This window comes from Equus asinus, chromosome 4 (genome assembly GCF_041296235.1).
Source record: "Equus asinus isolate D_3611 breed Donkey chromosome 4, EquAss-T2T_v2, whole genome shotgun sequence".
Taxonomy (NCBI): Eukaryota; Metazoa; Chordata; class Mammalia; order Perissodactyla; family Equidae; genus Equus; species Equus asinus.
Genome location: NC_091793.1, coordinates 71,953,852 through 71,973,045, shown reverse-complemented (window position 1 = coordinate 71,973,045; position 19,194 = coordinate 71,953,852). Strand labels below are relative to the sequence as shown.

At 57.9% G+C, this 19,194-nt stretch overlaps 1 protein-coding gene and 1 long non-coding RNA gene across 2 annotated transcripts in view; one reads left to right on the top strand and one right to left on the bottom strand.

Moving 5' to 3' along the window:
• Positions 1-45: 45 nt before the first annotated feature.
• On the bottom strand, positions 46-7,740 carry EN1 (engrailed homeobox 1). Its single transcript, XM_044769086.2, has 2 exons — positions 4,259-7,740; positions 46-1,147 (listed from the first exon to the last, which is right to left on the bottom strand). Exons 1-2 carry the CDS (start codon positions 5,121-5,123, stop codon positions 831-833), a joined length of 1,182 nt encoding a protein of 393 aa, XP_044625021.2. The 5' UTR covers positions 5,124-7,740; the 3' UTR covers positions 46-830.
• The window catches only part of LOC139045099 (uncharacterized), a 31,323-nt gene continuing 16,839 nt past the window's right edge, over positions 4,711-19,194 (top strand). The window contains exon 1 of the long non-coding RNA XR_011502773.1: positions 4,711-4,847. This is a non-coding gene — a long non-coding RNA (uncharacterized lncRNA). The remainder of the gene's footprint in view (positions 4,848-19,194) is intronic.

Genomic DNA, 19,194 nt, shown 5'->3' with positions numbered 1-19,194 from the left:
ACCCACGCCCTTCCCGAGCCCGCAAAGACGAGGGCCGCCAGCGGCTCGTGAGCACAGTGTACACTTTATTTCAGACTACAGGTTTCTGAACATAATAAAATCTTTGGCTTGTAGCGGCGGTTCAGTCTCGCAGTCTGTGGGGTCGTATTTCTCAACATGTCTCCGGAAAACGAAAGGTGGGGGCAGGACAGACAGACCGACAGCAGGGGCCTGGGAGGTGGGGGAGAGGCGAAGGGCAGACACGCGAGGGAACACACTCTCACGCACACAAAGAAAAGTCCCAGAGAAACCAGGGCCAGCGATGCGGGGCGGGAGGCACCGGAGAAGCGATAACATTCAAAAGAAAAAGGCAACGAAAACGAAACTGGGCCGGGGGCAGCGAGGCGGAGGTGGGGGATAAAATAATTATAATAATTATAATAATTATAACAATAATAATAAAGGAGATTAATAAAAAGTCCAGCAAATAGAGATCGCTACACATATTTCTTTTCCTTACCTGAAATTAAATATATACAAGGTCGTAAGCGGTTTGGCTAGATAGAGCTTTAAGGAGTTCGCAGCTTCGTCCCTTATACTGTGAACAGAGAACAGATCGTATTTTTCGATAGCACCTGTCCGAGTCTTTCTCCCTTTTTAAAAACGTTTCGTTCCAAGGTGATTCGTGATTCTCCATTCAGAGGAACTCTTTCTCTCTCTTTTCCCTGTTGCTCCCTCCCTCCTTTGCGATGAGTATTTGTGCCCGGCGTGGGGCCGGGGAGGCGGCGGCGGCGGGGCCAGGAGGGGGCGCGGGCGCGGCGGCCGGAGCGCGCGGCCCCAGCCGGCGGCGGCTACTCGCTCTCGTCTTTGTCCTGGACCGTGGTGGTAGAATGGTTGTACAGTCCCTGCGCCATGAGGTGCAGCGCCAGGCCGTTCTTGATGCCCGTGGCCTTCTTGATCTTGGCGCGCTTGTTCTGGAACCAGATCTTGATCTGGGACTCATTGAGGCTGAGCTCCTGGGCCAGGGTCTGCCGCCGCTGCTCCGTGATGTAGCGGTTCGCCTGGAACTCCGCCTTGAGTCTCTGCAGCTGCTCGGCCGTGAACGCCGTCCGCGGCCGCTTGTCCTCCTTCTCGTTCTTCTTCTTCTTCAGCTTTCTGGTGCGCGGACCTGCAGCGGCGGAGAGGGCCGGTGGGGGTGGGGACGGAGGGCAGAGGGGAGGGGGGAGAGGGCAGAGGAAGCCGTGAGAATTGCAGAGCCAGCGGGGATCGCGCCCGATAGCGGAGGCCCTGCTGTGCCCCCGACGCCCTCCCGGCGGCTAGCCCCTGGATCAATCGCCTGGCTGGTGGGGTCCCCGAGTTCCCTTCTGGGGGGCCAGAAGGGCCGCGCAGGAAAGCTGGCCGAGGTTGTAGGTGCACCTCACACTTCAATTCAGAACAGGAGAGCCCTGTGACAGGCTTAAATCACAGAATCCAAGATGGAGAGAGATTTGGAGCTCCATCAGGCCCAGCCCAGAGTTGGAGATCAGGAGACTGCTGTCTTCACAGCCCTGGAATAAAAAGAGGCTCAAGACGGGCAGCGAAGACACTGGGGCAGGATTGCCCCGGGAGAATGCCAGCCTGCATTCTCTAATGCTCCCTTGCTCCTCAAGAAGCGCACCTACACCCGGGTTCCTACAGTAAGAGCCCATCTGCTTGTAGCTGTCCACCCAGAAAACAAGGGGATGCAGAGGGGGCCGTGAGAGGTTGCCTAGCTCGAAAGGATTTGTATCAGCTCTATCTTTTCTTTCTTTTTGGCTTAAACGAAGCCCTTTCTAGGGTCTCACACAGAAACACTGACTACTCCCTTCTCTGAAGGGGGAGAAAGGGCCTTCACCCAGTTGCATGACTTACCCACATGACCCTGATCCCTGGGTTCTCTGCTTTGCCCCTCGCATAGTGCCAATAAGAAAGAGAGGGCTCTCCCCATTCCTCTACTCAGCTGCACAGGCCGGGTCTCCCTTATCTCCTTTTTGAACACAGGCTGAAATTTCAGGATTGAAAACTCCCGAATAACAAAAACAAGCCAGATCTGCTTTCCCTGCTTACCTATGCCATTTGCAAGAAGACTACATCCTCCTCCCCTGTCTGTGAACAAAATAGGGGCAGAGCGACAGACACAGAAGGACAATCCCAACAAAAATCTGTGCTTTGCCTTAAGATGGATATGGGAAGAGGCTACAGGAAATCTCCCCAGGAAGGTGCAGTCTCCCTCAACACCTAGTCTGGGAAGAGGGCTGCTGTGGGTCCAGCTCTGGAGAACAGAAGGAGACAGAGGAGGCAGGCCGTAAAGCCCACACTTCTGTCCACCAGCCTCCACACCCAAGGCTCTGGCACTTACTCGCTGGGCCCTGTCCTGGTTATGGGAGCTTACTGAGCCAAATTAGGTCCCTGTCAGGCCCGTTAATCTCCAAAATGGTCAGGAAGGAAGGGTCTTCACTGGCATCTCCAAGTCTAGCAATAGAGGGCCTGGGCAGCTGGCTCCTGAGGCAGACCAGTGCCTGGGGTCACCAGCTGTCCTGTGACACAAGGGTCCAGGCCTGGATGGCTGCAGCGACTCAGGTCTGGGTTGAGGTTCATCTCCCTGAACTGCTCATACAGGAGAAGGAGCCAGTGCCCTATGTCCCCAGACCCCTAAGAAGGAAAGCGGCCAAGAACAAAGACAAGGCCCGCTCCTGAGCGCGGTGCAGAAAGCACTGGAAGGCGGTGCGGAGGGAGGAAGGCCTGGTTTTAGATTAGTAATTAGCTGAGCGGGCAGAGATGACCCAGGAAATGTGCCTTTCCCCAGAAAGGCCCCGCCGCGCGTTGTGCGTCCAGGACGTTGTTAGAGTGTTGTGTGTGTGTGTGTGTGTGTGCGCGCGCGCGCGCGCGGAGGCACGGACACTTGTAATAAAATCGTAGCCTCCCGGCCAGCCGAGCCGCACGGCCTGACAGCTCAATCACTCTATCCATCAGGCGAGTCAATCAAAGCAGCTTTTCGGAGGTTCAGGGAGCCGGACGTGTCAATAACGGGGCTCGAGATGGCGGGGGCTGATAGCGCGCATCGATCCGCGCCGGCCGGCAGCCGTGGGGAGGCTGAAGACCAGCCGGAGTAAGGCGGCACACCAGTTCCCTGTGCCAGGCCTCACGCCGGACCCGGGTGCCCGGCACCCCTATGGTGGTCCAGAGCCCCTGCCGCCCTCCTTGCGGCGCCCACCGGGCTCCCGGGCGCTGTCGGCCGGGGAGGCGAGCAGGCCTCGGCCTCCTCTCCCCGGCCTACTGGCTGTCCCGGGGCAGATCCCGGCTTCGGATTCTCCAAGGGCAAGGGACATGCATGCGGAAAAAGGGCCGAAGGAAAGTCGAGATAAAACGGGCTTACGGCTGGCGGAAGGAAATCTGCTAACTGGCAGATGTGCAGTAGAAAGGAGTGAAAGAAGGAAGGGGCCGGGCCGGGCAGGGAGGATGTGGGAGCCTGGGAGCCGTGCCGCGGGGAAGCTGCGGAGGAGGCTGGCTCTCCTGCCCTCGGCTCCTGTTTCTGGGCTGTGCCTGACCTGGCTTCTCTCCTCTCCCACTGTCTGTCTGTCAGCTCCAGAGAACCAGGAGCCAGGGGCTTTCCGCACCCACCGTTTCGGCAACCGCCTTTCCCTGGATCGTACCCACCCGGATCAGACTCTCTTGGCGACCCAGCCCGGGGAATAGGGACAGCGATCAGAAGCTTTTCTCTCTGTTTATGCTCAAATCTTTCTCTATGTAAATGAACTCTCCTCAGAAAATACCGAGATGGTATTTGTGTCTGTAAGAACATAAGGTGAAGATTATTTCTCTGATCAAAGCCTTCCTGGATTTTGGCCTCCGCAGGACCAGGCTGACGAGATTTCAGACCCATATTCCTAGGCCCACTTTCCCGCTGCCTCTAAACACCCCTTTCCCTGGCAGAAAAGTCAAAGACTGATTGCGTCTTTCCTAAGAATAGGAAAGGTAAAACACAAAGAAGGCCCGAGGGCTTCGGAGTCCAAAACCGAAGAACCGAGACTCGAGCTCCCCGTGCCCTGAACTGTCGCCTCCCTGGTGGTGGCTACAGAGGCCAGGAGCGCAGATCTGGGTCCACACCCGGTTTTGACGGGGACCGAGAGTGAGGAGGAGGAAGCAGGCTTGAGAGAAGCGAGCGCCCGAGGCCGGGTTTGCTCTCCCCAGCACGGCGGCTGCGAGTTCGGGGGCGTCCGCGGGGTGGAAGGCATGGCGCAGCCTGCGGTTGAGTACTCACCGGAGGACGGACGATCCGAGTAGCGCGTGCAGTAGACCCAGGCGGGCCACACGAGGGGCTGCTGCGAGTCAGTTTTGACCACGGGCCCGCCGTTGGCTGAACCCATAAGCAGGATGGCCGGGTTGCCGTGCTCCGGGTATTTGGCACTCTGCGCACCCGGGCTCCCCACGCCGCCTCCACTGCCGCCTCCGCTGTCCGAAGGCTTGGCCGCTGCTGCCGCCGCCGCCGCCGCCACGGCCGCTGCAGCCGCCGCCGCCGCCGCCGCCGCCGGGTTCCCAGCTTTGGAAGCGCCCGCGCCGCCGCCGGCAGCTGGCGGGGAGCCGTCGGGTGGGCCACAGTTCGCATCCGGGCCGCACAGGAGCGAGGCGGCGCTTGGCGCCCGCGTGCCCAGCGGGTGGACAGGGTCTCTACCTGCGCCGGTCTGGCCTCTGTCACGCTCCACCCGGCTTCCTCCAGCGCCTCCTCCGGCCGCCGCCGCCAACAGGAGCTGCGGCGGCGGCTGCTCCTTTTTGCAGCCGAAGTCCGGCCTCAGGATGTTGTCGATGAAAAAGTTGGTGGTGCGGTGCAGCTGGGCCGCGGGTTGCGGCTGGTGAGCAGGCGCCGCGAGATGCGGCTGCGGCGGCGGCGGGGGCGGGGGATGTGGGGGGAGGTGCGGGTGGTGGGCCAGGGGCGGCAGGCAGGGCGCCGCGGGCGGCGAGGGGGGCGCGGGCTGCGGAGACACCGGCACGCTGTCTCCATCGCTGCCGCTGCTGCCGCTGGCGCCGGGGCTGAGGCTCAGGCTGAGGCTGCCCGGGGCCGCCGCCACCGCCGCCGCGCCAAGGCCCGAGTCGCGCTGACTTTTAGGTTCCGGCTGCTGTTCTTCCATGCTCGGCCGCCCCGCCGCCCCGGCCGCCGCGCCGGCCCCCGCCCCCCCCGCCTCGCTCCCCACCCCACTTTGCCAGCGGCCCGTGGGGGTGCGCGGAGGAAGGAGGCCGGCGAAGCCCCAGCGAAGGCACGGGGCGGGTGTAGGAAAAAAGCCCAGGCGCCTGGCCTGGATCGCTCGCTCTTATCGAGCAGATAGATCTTGCTGTCTCTCCCTCTCTCTAATTTGTAGACATCCAGATATGGAGGCACTTGGCTATTTCTTTTTTCTTTCTGCAACCAGATTCAATGATTTGTTTTAAATGGGGAGTAAGCCACGCCAAAAAAAAAAAAAAAAAAGAAAGAAAAAAGAAAGCAAGAAAAAAAGAAAAAAGCTCCAAGAATTATTTTTCTTAAAAGAAAAAAAATAGTCTTTAAAGTCTAGCCATCTTCCTAGGCAGTAGTGAGGGGTTTGACTTCCCCGAGTGTCACGCTCAGCTGTGCCCAGAGCGCGAGGCTGGCAGTGCCTTTAATCGCCTTTGCTTTTTTTGCAGGGAGAGCGCGTCTCCGCCAGCGCCGGGGCTGCCTTTTTTTTTTTTTTTTTTTTCAAATCTCTGACAGCTCGGATCTTTGCACAAACTCTCTGGCTTAAAAAAAAAATCACCCAGGCACACTTTTTGCCTTCAAACCGGAAGCACGTGAGTCAGGACCGCACGTGTGCGGGGCCAATGGCGAGCCAGGACTCTCGCTGACACCCGGGCCTTGGCCCAATGGGCGCCCGCGGGACTTTGCGGATAAATAATCCGGGGGCGGCGGCCGCGGGCTGAGAGGGGGCGCCGTGGCGCTGGCCCCGCGCGTCCGGCTGGCCCTCCCCCACACGCACTCGAGCCCCTCCCCCTCTTTCAGGCCCGGAGCGAGGAAGGGGCAGAGGAGACCGAGGAGGGGTGGGTTTCGGGGTGTAGGCAAATAGAGAAGCAACTCCATAAACAACTTGTTGGAGAAATGCAGGATTATGGGTGCGTGCGCGCCGGGCGCAGGGTCAGGAGGCAGGGGCCTCGGCTCTTTCGCACCCCCACGCCTAAGAAACTCAGCCTTTTATTTTCTCTCTCTCTCCTTGCTATTATGAAGGGTGAAAGGTTGTTGTCACTGTCCGTGTGTGTGTGTGTGTGTCTGTAGTCGTGGAGGAGGGTGAGACCAGGAGGGTCGGAGATATGAAATAGACCTAGAGTTGGTTACTTGCAGAGAAGCAGTTTATTTTTCGCAAACAGCAAACCCTGCAGGCCAGCTGCGCCTAGCTGGCATCGTCTGTTTGTAGGTTTGCAGTGCATGCCGGCCAGCCGACCTATGTGTCCTTTCCGCGGTATCTGCACCCATGCCCTTCCCTGTCCGGACCTTCGACAACCCCCAGGAGCTGTCCTGGCGCCATTAAGCCAGGCCCAGAGGGCGCGAGAGAGCCGGAGCGCCAGTTGCACCGGGCGCCTGTTCCTCCCTGGCCGCTGGAGTCGAAGCTGTCTGGGCATCGTCGGGTTATCCCGGGCGGGTCCCCGGGCCAAACAAGTCAGGGTGCGGATGCGCGCGAGGCCCCAGCTTTTGGGTTCAGGGCAACCTCAGTGTTAGATTTTTCTGCAAAGTGAAATCAAACAAATAAAGTACTGCAACCTTGGTGTTTGCCCTGGCCAGCTGACGATGTGGACAGCGAGTTCCCCCCGGTTGCCCACATTTTCCTGGGGTTGCTCCCGACTCCCTGGAGGCCTCTGGTTCTAAGACCCTTGCGTGTTCTTCCCACGCTTTGGGGGGACGGCAGGGACTCCCGCCGCTCCCACTCTCACAGAGATCTGTCTCCAGTTCTTGGGGCTCTTTTTCGCTGTTTCTTGGTTAAGGCACCCCAAAAAGTTCTCGCATCTCCAGGGATGGGGTGGTGGGAGGTGAGACGCTGATCACCGGTGGGGTTTGTCCGTTGAGCCGTTTTGGAGGGCCAGTGTCCGACTGTGTGCTGAAGCCTGCGGTACGGGAGAGTGGCTAGAAAGGCACGGGCAACTGAGGCCTTCGCGGGGATGTTACTCGGAGCTCCAGCGAACCTGTTCGCCCTGACCACCATTCTCAACTGGGACGGTGGAGAAAGGATCTCTTTGGAGAAATTGGTGGGAGCATGCAAAATAATCCCCCAGTGCCCAGAAAAGTCACAGAGGGTTAGGAGGAAAATAAAAGAAAAACCACAAGCTGAACCACCTCAGTAGCAGGAGTTTCTCAGAGGGGCTGGTGGGGAGCGGGAGTGCATATTGCTAGCTGCATCTTCGGGTCAGCCGAGGGTCTTGCGATACCCGGGGCTCTCGCAGCTCCTAGTTAGACCTGCCCGGCGGCCAGGGGGCAGCGAGAACCACTTTCCAGAGCGTTGCTCTAAGCGGCCCCGCCACGGTCTCCTCAACGCCCCTCCCAACCCCACCTTGGAGTCTCCAGGGTCCTCTTCAGTTCCACGCCCAAGGGCTCCCCGAAATCTGCCGGCGCCCCCACCCATTCTCCCCGAAATGGGGGTGGGATTTTATTTATATTTAAGTTCGCAAAATTGAAATCTTTATCCCGCAAGCGAGCGTGGGTACTTAATTAAATTCTAATTAGGACACTATCAATATCCTATTTAGCCGCGTAGCTTTTGTCCACCGCGGTCCCTTTCAGCGCCGTAAATAGGGTCTCGACGCCTTATCTCGCCTGCAGGAGACGCCTCGAGAAGGGCTGCGGAAGATAATTTATAGGTTTTAATTACTCTTCATTCCGCCTGATCAGCTTGGCGTTCATCACAGGCCTGTGAATAAAACCTTGGTCAAAAGCTCTGTCACATCGCGCTGGCAAGACGCTTAATCAAAGTGAGCGGCCCCGCGCGCCGCGCGGCCCGGCTCCTCCACGTAATTTCCAGCCAGCTGATAAAGCCAGCTGAATAATGCGGCGGCCCTTTGGAGACACCATTTACAGAAATGACTTTATTGACGGCTTAACGTCGGTAATTCATTTTACCTTTCATGTAGTGGAGCCCGGATTTGTTACAGTAATGGGATGATAAATGCACCCGCGGCCCACGAGCTCGGGCTGGATTAGGCGGCGCTTTGCGCGCTGGTTCATCCCCCCTGCCTCCCCCAGGCCAGGCCTGCGCCAGCCGCACCTAGCGCTGCCGGCTCTCCAGGACCCCCACCCAGGCCCACGCCCTTACGCTCCTTACTGAAAATGAACATACTATTGGGAACTCGGTGTTAGCGGGTTGGTGTCCTGGCAAGCCTGAGGGTGAGGTGTGTGAGTGCTGACAAAGAGCAAATGTTGGCCGAGGTGGGCGTGTGAGGGGTCCAGAGGACTCGGAGTGAGCCCAGAACTGGGCATGTGGGTGAGGAAGGACAGGCAGGGTGAGTTGTGTGTACAAGTATGTGGGTAAAGGGGTTGGGGCTGTGTGGAGCAATGTGTGTGCGTGTGTGAGTGCATTTTCGTGGTAGTCTTTTTTCGGGGTACTCATAGAAACCTCTGCAAATTGAGGAATTTCTTCCAGCTTGATAGATGTCCAGGTGGGGATGGCAGGGAGGTGGGTTGGCAGGAAGCAGGCAGGGGAGTCTGCCAGGAATGAAATGGAGCCCTTCTCAAAACGCCTTCTGCTCCTGGGCCAAAGCTATGGAAGTTTGGGGGCCCCCAGTGCCCATTTCCATTGCCTCAGAGTTCTGACCTGTGCAGTTCCCCTGGGGCAGGAGGCCCCACAGAAGGCTACTGACCTAATCTCATCTCTGCAATAAATTGTCCCCAAGTTCTGCTTCCCTACCCAGCCCACATAAAAGTGGAGACTGACAAGAAAGAAACGATTTTGTTTTGTTTTAATTGCCAAAGAGGGGGGAAATGCCCTACGATTGCTTTCGCCACTTGGAGGAAGAAGGGGCCTGGAAAAGGCTCAGCGGTGGAAGGTGGGGTAAGTAGGACAGGGAGAGACCCCCATGCCTCCTGCCTCTGTCCGTTCCCAGACTTCTCCATTCTCTGCCGCTCACCAGGGGCTTCCATGGAGCAAAAGGCACCTGGCCAAACAGATGGGGAGAGTGTCTTTGTGTGTTTGGGGAGTGCTAGAGAAGTTTGGGACTCACAGACTGGGAAGGCTGATGAGTGTTTCTCAAGGTGAAGGCTGAGAAATTGTACCTTTGCTTTTCTCCTTTCCCAATCTTGCAAAGATCACTTATCGATTTGGGATTTGGAGAGTGGCCCATGGCTGTGGGGCCCGGAGCCTGTATTTGTGCCTATTTGCTTGTGTATGTGAGAACCACAGAGAGAGAATCAAGTCTGCAAAAGCACTGTTTGTGTGTCTGTGTGTATTTGTGTGCAAAAGCACTGTTTGTGTGTCTGTGTGTATTTGTGTGCATGGCAGGAGGCTGGTGTATACACATGTTAGTGTCCACCCAAGTCTGCCCCACCAGTTGGGCACGGAGAAAAGCGCTCGCTGAGGGTTTTGGTGTCTGCTGTTCAAAACAATCTCCCACCAGCCTGCATTTCCGCAGGATTTTTGGATTTCGTTCAGTCAGAGACAAATGTCATAGTCCTGCCTGCTTCCACCTCTCTTTTGAGGATGGGTTTGAAGAAGAGAATTGCGAAAGGAAACTGTGCAGCCTGGCCAGGCGTGTGCGCGATGGGCCGAGAGTGCGAGCATGTTGCATGCACACGGTGGTAATCGCATTTCGAGTGTAGATCAGATGGCGGTGGGGCCTCGTGGCGCGGGACATGAATGAGTTGTCGCAACACAATAGCGCACAGCCTTCCTACGGGGACTGGGTGACCAGCGGTTTTGTTGGGAGTGAATGCGAGGAGATTTCTGCTACAAGTGCCGCGGTATTATTATGAGCCGGAAGGTCAGACTATACATCGCAGGTCCCCAAAGCCTATAGACCTTGGGAAATGTGGGGCCTCGAGCCACGTCATTGTACCCGACAGTCCTTTCAATAGACTAATTCAATTAGCGCTGGGGTTTTGGTCTTCATTTGGAGGCGATAATAATGTGGGGGGTGGGTGGGTGCAGGGCGATTCCTTGGGTATTGGTTAGGGATCCTAAGCAATTCTGCCGCAAGCTCGGAGTGGGATTCGGGGAGGCGGGGGAAGGGAAAAAGCTGCGGTGGGTGGGGGGTGCGTGGGAGGCAAACCGTGGAAAATAAAAAGCTCTGTTGCCTCTCGAAATTGGGGCGGCAGCTTTGTTTGTAGATGGCCCAGAAGACTGGGGATGGGAGGGTTGGGGGGAGGCAGAGAGAATTTCTTTTTTCTGTGTGCATGAAATACGCCCATAAATGTCCAAGTTCCTAGAAAGCCGGAAAAAAAGCCTGCTGTTGGAGGTTGTCACCTTTGGGGAGTTCAATATTTGGGTGTATGTCCCCACCATCCCGCCTTCCCTCAGGGTTTTCTCCCTTTTATCCGAGGGAGCAGTTCACAGCACGGACCTTTTTGTTCTAGAAACAGTTTTGTTTGTTTGTTTTCCTCTCAAACCCGGACAAGCTGAGAAAATTAAGCCCTCTCTCTTCTTGACTATGGGAAATAGGCGAAATCTTTCAGTGATCTCTGTAAATTGCTCCTGGTGGTCAGGATTCGGAAAGGGTTCTCGGGCCCTGGTTTCCGCGTTGAGCCGGCCGACCGCCTGCGGGGTCGGCGTCGGGAGTCCCAGACGCCAGGGCGCGAGCCGGGTCGCTGGGGGCGGGTTGACCAGCCAGGTTAGGGCTGCGGGGGATGTTGGGGGGCGAGATGCAGGGCCCCCTGGCTCGGATTAGGAGAAAGGGAGCCTTCACCTTCTGCTCTTCATCCCCAAACCACTCTGGAGCTGTACCATACAGCCAGCCAGGCCCCTGGAGCCGAGGGTATCAGAGCTCTCGGCTCCCAAAAGCAAGGCGAGTACACACACTTCCCTATATACCATCCTTCACTTTAATCAGACATGCTCTTTTCTCCTAACACTGAATTCCACCCAAACCCCAGAACTGAAACCTTAACGGTCGTCCTCCCCCCTCAAAAAAAAAAAAAAAAAAAAAAACCCGGAGTAAATTCAGCGTCTACGCTCGAATTTTCTTCTCTCCTTTATTTTGCTTTTCTCCCTCTCTCACCCTCCTCCTCCTCCCCAGAAGGTTCCTGAGCCCGGCGCCCCCGGGCCGAGGGGACCCTTGCCCACCCCAGTCCCCACCTGTCCGAGTGGCGGCTCCCGCCTCGATCCTGCTGGGCGCGGGTCGGGGTCCACACCGACTGGCCTCGAGCGTGTGCACGCCGGTGGGGACAAGGGTGAGAGCGAGTGAGGAGGGGCTGGCGCGGCTTCCGGGCTCTGCAGCCCCCCTCAGCTCAGTCTGTGCTCCCTGAAGATCCGGAACCAACTCCAAAAGTTGGGGCCAAAAAAATAACTGGAGAAAAGAACAAAAAATCCAAGTCCTTTGCGTAGGAATGGCTCTGTGGCTCCAACACCGTGTCCTTTAGCTTGCCCCCGAGTTAACTGTCCTCCGGCTCCTTGCCTTGACTCCTGCAGGGGTGAGGGCTTGTCCCGGGGCTCTTCTCCCACTGACCCGGGAAAAGGAAGCAGACGTCCGCGCACCCAGCTCGCGGCGCTCAGGTTGCCTGCCGGCGCCTTCCCGCCTCCCTCCCCGCTGGCCCCGGAGAGAGAGCCTGGTCGCGCCCGGCTCTCGTCCTTGGGGGTGCAGCAACCCGACCCTCCACCCGGGGAGGATGCGGGGAAAGCCCCGGGTTCCAGCCGAGGCCGGCGCGGCGGGGGTCTGGCGGGGAGGTATGGGAGGGAAAAGTTTAGTCCGGAAAGGGCGCGGGCGGGGCAGGGGACACTCAGAAGCCTGGGAGTGGAGAGGGAAAGAGGGGCGAGAGCCGGTGTGTCTCCCCCTACCCTGCCCCACCTCCTTCCTCAGTCCAGATCGCCTGCGAGTGAGGTGGGGGGGAGCGGTCACTGCAGCACCGAGGCCTTCCCGGGCCCCCATCCCTGTCCGCTTGCTCCTGCAGAAGCCGGGGTGGGGGACGAGTGTGCGGCCGCGCGCGTGCGTGTTTGCACGTGATTCTGTGTGTGAGAGACTTCAGGTGAGTGCGTGTGTGTGTGTGGGTCCGAGTGTGCATGGAAGGATTAAGTGCGTTTTTTGTGTTCCTCTAATCCTCGTGTGTTTGTGCTATATCCTTGTGTGCAAGCGTTAAGTGTGCGCATGGGCTCTGGGCCGGTGTACGTGCTTGTGCGTGTCCATGTGTGCGTGGTGCAAGACCGAGGCTTTGGAAGTGAGGGATGTGAAGTTGCAAAGACCAGAGGGCTCTGACCCCAAACCAACCGCCCACCTCCCACTCCCACCCGGTCATTGGTCATTGAACTATGCAAGGGCAGAGGAGACAGTCGCGTAACCGGACTAAAACGGCCACTGGTTTTCGGTTTTCCACAAAGACCCGCCTAGGCAATCCGGAAGCCCCTAAACCCTGATTGAGGGGAGGGTGGGCAATACGTGGCAAGGTTAAGCAAAAAGGGACCTCAGAGAGAGTGTAGACCAAAAGCCCACTCCACTGATGAGGCAACAGAGACCTGGAGACGGAAGCGACTAGGTCAGGGTCCCACAGAGGCCCTCACTGGTCTCAGGGCTCCAAACCCAGCTCGGGAGACCTGGCATCTGAGTTCCGTCCTGCCGCCTAAGTCACTAAGAGTGCAGGGGATGGTGGTCTCTTTCCTCCGGGCTGCCAACCCCACTCCATTCACCTCCCTGTAAGGTTCACTCTCTTCTCTCTCTCTCTCTCTCTCTCTCTCTCTGTGTGTGTGTGTGTGTGTGTGTGTGTGTGTGTTGGAGAAGACGGAGGTAGGATCTCTTAGGACTGGGAATGCAGTGAGAGGCCAGGGGGAGACACAATCCCGCCTCTTGTCGGATCCCACTGAGGCCCTATGTTTCCTGTCCCCTTCCCGGGGGGTTAGCAGATTCCTCTCCGCGCTCCCCCCCCCCCCCCCACTGGCTTTCAGAACTTTCCAGGCGTGAATGATACTGTTAGGGTGGGAGGTCGTGAGGGAGAGGCTGGCTTCATTTCCTGCGGTGTGGGGTGGGGTGGTGGTGGAATACTGACCCCAAAGCCATTCCAGGCACGTCCCTCCCCTCCCGCGCGAGGACTCCAGTCCCAAAATTGTTATGCAAAGGACTCAAGTATGTGATCTTCTGGCGATCAAAGCGGCGGAGCCAAATATTACAGGAGAAGTCAATAATGGATGAGCAGATTAAGAAACCTATCTCGCGGACAATTATCGTCGCAAATGAAAAGCGCCCTCTTTCCCTTATTCTTCGCCCCCACCCCCAATAGAGTATAAAAGAAAAAAGTAGGCGGAAGGTGGGGGCTGGGGATGGTGGCGGAAGCAGGCAGCAACCCAGCGCACGTGAATGAGTGGGTACGTGGACGTGTTTGTTGAGGGGAGATAACGCCCCCTAGGGGTGACCCCCGTGGGTCCCGGCGTTTTCTATGGCCTAGCGGGGAGAGCCTTGCCCTCTGCACCCAACGCTCATTTGCTCCTTAAAATACAGAGACGAGGCCGTTCTGAGCCAGAGGGCTAGGATCAGGGCTTCTGGGGTCTTTTCTTTTCAAACCTTCCAGCTCCCAGCCTGAGCTGCCCCGCTACACCCCTTCCTGTCCAGGGCGGGGAGGGACCCTAGGCGGGCAGTTAGGGCGGGGAGCGGGGTCGGAGGGGCGCGAGCGGATTCCCGGGCGTTTTTCCTGTGAGGGACGCGCCACCTGTCGGTGCTATCGAAGAACTGCACTTGTGTGATGCTCTCGGGTTGGCGAGGCTGTGGGAGAGGTTTGTGTTTGAAGTCCGGGCAGGAGTGGGAGCGATCCGGCCACTTTCCTGACAGCCGACGCCTGACCCGGGAGAGAGAACGGGGTTTCGGGAGGGGAATCCTTCTTGGGATCCCCTCGCCTCGTGAGAGCCAAAGCAGGAGAGCAAAACCCATGGAGGACTGTTTGCACTATGATTCAGAAAGCAGAAAATACCTCAGACACACACTGGGGTGGGCGCTGAGTGGGGGTCGGCGACTGGGTTCCTTCGCCTCCTCTGCCTGCTCCGTGCTGTGTGACCTCGGGCGAGCCCCTCGTTCTCTCTGGGCCTGTTTCCTTACGTGCAAACTGAGGTTATTGGATTCGATTGATCCCCTGTCAACTCTGACCTTGAATCTAACATTGAATCTGGGCAGTATATGTAGACACCTGGGTATTGTCTTCTATTTCTAGCACTTAATGGATCCTGGACCTTTATATGCATTTACATCCTTATCTTTTAAACATATTTAAGGTATGGCTGCTTCAATTTTATCACTGTTTTAACGTCTGAGGACTTCATTTAAGTGGTGTCAGGATGTTTCTTGGCCCGAATTATCCTGATAAGTGCCCATTTGCTTAAACTTTTTTTTTTTTTATATAAGAATCAGACAACCTAGAAAACTTCATTCACTTTGCAGTGTAGACGCCGCTGGGGAGGACCCGTGTCATGGGGCCAGAGAGAACTTAATGGATGCTCATGTGGGAAGGCTTAGAGGAGAAGACCCAGGCCCCGGACTGCGGTCAGTGTCAGAGAGAGGATCCGCAAGAAGGACCGAGGCTGGAGAGGACTAGAGAGAAGACTGCTGCTGGGTACACTCTGAGCTCCCCCTGCAGGGGTGGCCCCTGACTAGAGGCCCCTGATAGACGCTGTCTTGAAAGCAGAAAAGGCAAGGTGTTGAGAGGCCAGTGTAGGATAGCTCAGACCTCAAGCCACTTTCCCTTGAACTCCCCATGAAATTAATGAAGCACGGAAAGCGGGAGAAATGGGCAATATTTTGATCGAGTAACGCGGGGATCGCGGATAACTTCTGCTGGAGTTGGGCGTTTGCGCATCTGGAGGAGAGAGACTCCGCGCTGTGGTGTCTTTCGCAAGGCCTGGCGCTTGAGCTTGGACTGCCCCGGCGCAAGTGAGGCGTGCGGGTTGGGGAGCCCCCAAAGGTCCGCGCCCGACAGAGCAGCAGGCAGGGCCCTCTGCTCTCGTCTTCAGCTCCTGAGCGGCCGCTCACGGCCGGCCGGATGGGCTGCCTCTTCCCGAAGCTGGGGGGAGGCCGTCCATCTCCTCCCCTGGGAATCGAGACTCCCCTTGGGACACCCAGAGTGGCTGCCACTTTGAACCCGGGACAGTTTGCTTTTGGAATGGAGGGCACATTTCTGGTCTTTCCGTCTGCGAGTCGGGGAATCGTTCTGGGACCCACCGACTCCTTGTAGCTGGTGAATTTCACCCTGTTGACAACCGGCACCGGCGTGGATTCAGGGCCAGGGGTTAGTGTTCCTATTTAAAGATGGGAAAATCAAGGGTTGGGAGGTCTGGTCGCTAGTCCTTGTGAGCGGCAGTCTGAAGGTGAACAGAGGCCTGAGGGGTCGCTCGGTGGCCTAGCCCTGCTGTCCTGGCGGTCTGTGCGGCTCGGTGTTTTTCAGCTGCACGCGCAAGGGGCTGGCGGGGATTTGGCGGTCCCGATTGTCTGCGCCACGGGTCTCAGACCTCTTGTGACACCTGCCATTTCCCAGCCCCTCAGGCCTGACCCGTGGAATTCCGAACTCTGCGCTTTCTGGCCTCTGTGTCGTGGCCCTGGAGTCAGCTGTCATCCGTCTGAGCCAGGTCGGCCTGGGAAATGGGGAGCTCCAGGCCTCAGCCTAGCGTGGCCGCACGTGACCCCGGGGCTGGAGCTGCGGGCTGACTGGGGTGGCCGCGTGGACACTACCCTCCGGCGGGACCGAGGAGCAGCTGCTGGGAGTCTGTGTCCCTCCCGCTGCTCCTGGACATTCCCAGGCGGCACGGAACTCAGATTTCGGGGATTAAGATCAAGCCCCCGGAGGCGAGTGCGCCGCGGAGAGCAGACGGAGACTGGGATTCTTCCAGAGCCGCCGAAAAGTCCGCGCGCTGGACAGAGAACTCAGCTCCAACTTGGGCGGCTCAGATCAACCCCAGTGGTGGGACTGACATAGGAAAACGAACGGATTTATTTTAAATATTGCTCACATTTCACTCAGATGTTGCCGGTCTACAGAGCGAGATAGGAATAGAGAGAAGGAAAGAGATAAGGAAAGGGAGGCGGGAGGAGAGAGACAGCGGGAGGGAGGAAGGGAGAGAGAAAGTCAGTGATGAGGGTCCCTTTCCTCCAAAAGCCAAGGCAAGGATGACAAGGAGTAGACAACCAGTATACAGGAGGGCTTGCTCTGGGCACGGCTCTGAGCTCTCCATCTTTACAGTTATCTATTCAGGTAGTAATATCATCCTCTCCAGTTTATAAAGGAGGAAACTGAGGTACGGAGAGTCGTAAACTAGCCCAAAGGCATACCTCCAGCAAGTGGGAAATGAAGACTGCAACCTATGCCCAGCTCTGGAGGAGCCAGATGGGGACCGGTTTGCTCAAAGGACTGTCGAAGTCCCCCTGCAGGCCCCAGGAGGATGGGGTTATAATTTCCCCGCACAGGGGCGAGGCCTCCGCTCTCCCAGGTGCTCAAGGGGGCCTCGATCCCTCCAGCGGCCGGCGTTTGCCTGCCGGGGTCCGTCAGGGGAGCCCTCCGCCCGCGCGCTGTCCAGGCCCGGCCGGGGCAGGGCTAGCGCCGCGTCGGGCAGGTCTCCCGTCCTCGGCCGGGGCTGGAATCCCAAAGCCTCGGCCCGCTGCCGGAGACGACCTTGCCTTTCCTTCCCCCGGACGAGCCAGCCCAGCCCGAGAGCAGCGCGGAGGCCGCAGCGTCTCCTTGCTGGTCTTGTCCGTGTTCTTCCCTCGCGCTGCCCAGCCCAGTGACCCCGGAGAGGGCCGAGCGCACCGGGCGGGCGGCGCGGGCAGAGACGCTGGTCCGGGCAGGCCCGCTGGCCCGCGATCCCCGGATGCGGCATCCCAGCCCGGCCTCCACGCTCCGTGGCTGGTCTCAGCGACTGCGAGGGTGCTCATCAAGGTCTAGACTTTTCCAGACTTGCTTCTGGGCAGCAGGCGAGGACCCCGACTGGGACGTGCAGAGAGCTCGGGTCCCATGGAGACGAGAAGTCTCCGGCCTTCCCCAGACCCGTGCCTTAACTGGCCTGGCGCAGACGAAGAGGGTCTCGGGGGAGGTTGAGGCCCGTGGCAAAATCTCGAGGACCCAGCGTCTCTCAGCCGCGCTGAGGCGGTCGCCCCTGGGGATGGCTCTGCTCCCAGGCCCCGGCAGTCCGTCGGGGGTCAGGGTCACCACGGTCGCGTGCAGCACCTGGACGAGGATGGAAGCCGGGATGGGGAGGAAAGGACGCGCATCCTGCGGGACGGAAGGAAGGGACCTAGGACCAGCATTGCCAGGAGGCTTAAGACCCCCGTCCCTCCCTTGACCCCAGGCAACCCTCAGGCCAACGGGAAAGACCTCGGCCCGAGCCTGAGCCTGGTGCCACGCAGAAGGCGTTTCCTGTTGGTTCGACTGCACTTGGGCCGGGTGAGAGGACTTCCCGGGCAGAGAGAAAGGGGCAGCCTCGGCTTACTTCAGGAAAGCGCAGGTGCGCAGAGAAGAGCGCGCTGGTGCGCCCCAGGGAGGGGAGTCCTTCATCACTCTCCTCTTCCTCGATCCTCGGATCCTCGGCCATGGCTCCCTCCCTCCCTTTCTCTCCGGGAGATTTCCCCTTTCACCAGGGGGGCAGAACAAGGGGGCTTGCAGCTAGAGGGTCTTGTTGTCTCCGAGGTGGGACCTATGACTTCTCAAGGCCCCTCCAGGGCTCTTGGGCAAGGAGAGAAGCCCCGATGCCGGCCACAGGAGCACCTGCCGGCCCGCTCCTCGCCTCTATTTTAACAGATCTCATTAGGAATTGTCAACTGCCAAAACCTTCCTATCAGAAGCTGCCTTAGTTTTGGGAATCACAACGCTGGGGTTTTATAGGGAGCTTTAATGGAGAGGTTTGGAAACGGACCGACCGGGTCAGTGGTTCTGAAAGTATGTGAACTTGACATAGTTTTGGTGTTTTTTTGAAAGGTGTTTGGACCTTGAGCCAAAATACATCAAAGAAGAGATCCCCTCCCACCCCCAGCTTACAGGTACCTTGACAGTGGGGCTCTGGGGTGGAGGGTGCAGAATTCATAGGGAGTAGGGGGGCTTATTTATCTTGGCTGGATGGCAGGAGAGAGTGAAAGCCCAGGCTGTGCTGCAGCCCCTCCTCTCCATCCGCCTTTGGTGTTTCTCTCTTCCCCTGTCAGTCTCTCAGCTATCAAGTGTGGACTCGACAGGAATGTTGCAAGGAAAAACTAATTAAACGGCAGTACAATGCTTTGAAAATATTAAGTGTCATGTAAATGCCTAATGCTAATAATAATCTTGATGGTGGTAATTATGTGCCAGGAAGCACATCCCAGACAGCCCAGCGCTGAGCCCAAAAGTGCGTGTCTAGGAGGATCCGAGGGAACGCCCATCCTTTCTGCTGCGGAGCCTCAGCTCTGAATGGCCAGGTGTCAGGTGGGAGCTCAGGGTCATGCCCTCACCACCTGGGAGGCAGACCAGATTTAATCCTGGTTGCAAGTCCTTAAGTTACCGCCCTCTCTGACACTCCGAGCCCCATCACCTCGAGTAAAGTAGGATATTCGTGACTCCCAGGGTGTGGCCACCCCACACGTTGGATTCTGCTTCCTCAGAGGCTCTGACAGGCTCCAGGGTGTGTTCACATCAAGGTCTGAGCTTTGTGAGCTGAGTGCCTTCTGTGTTCCAGAGCTTGGTTACAACATAGCCTCTAGGTGGGTTACCCTTCACATTTAAAGAGAAGGTAATCTCTTAGGGGACACACATCCCTCAGTCTCCTTTTTCTGTCAACTCTTGATGGGAGGAGTGAGGGGTTCTCGGATCTTCCCTGAACATTCTTCTAGTGTGTTGAAGCACCAGGCCGGCCCCGGGACTTAGAGTGGCCTTATAAGGCAATTTCGCCACCACCGTCCCTCACCCATCCTTTCTGACCACGCTCCCCCCCCCCCGCCGCTGGCTTGGAGATTTGGGGCACAGACATCTGCCAAACCAGGAAGGCTTTGAGGGCGGCAAATTACCCTGACTCACGATGGACGCTTTTGGGAATTTCCACCCCAGAAATTGCTGGGTCTTTCAGGGGTTTTGTCATT

Excerpts from the sequence above, each read along its gene's own strand:
- EN1 (XM_044769086.2), bottom strand. The coding sequence starts at position 5,123 with ATGGAAGAACAGCAGCCGGAACCTAAAAGTCAGCGCGACTCGGGCCTT. Across the intron at positions 1,148-4,258 it reads CTCGGATCGTCCGTCCTCCG|GTCCGCGCACCAGAAAGCTG; the intron begins GTGAGTACTCAA and ends CCGCCGCTGCAG.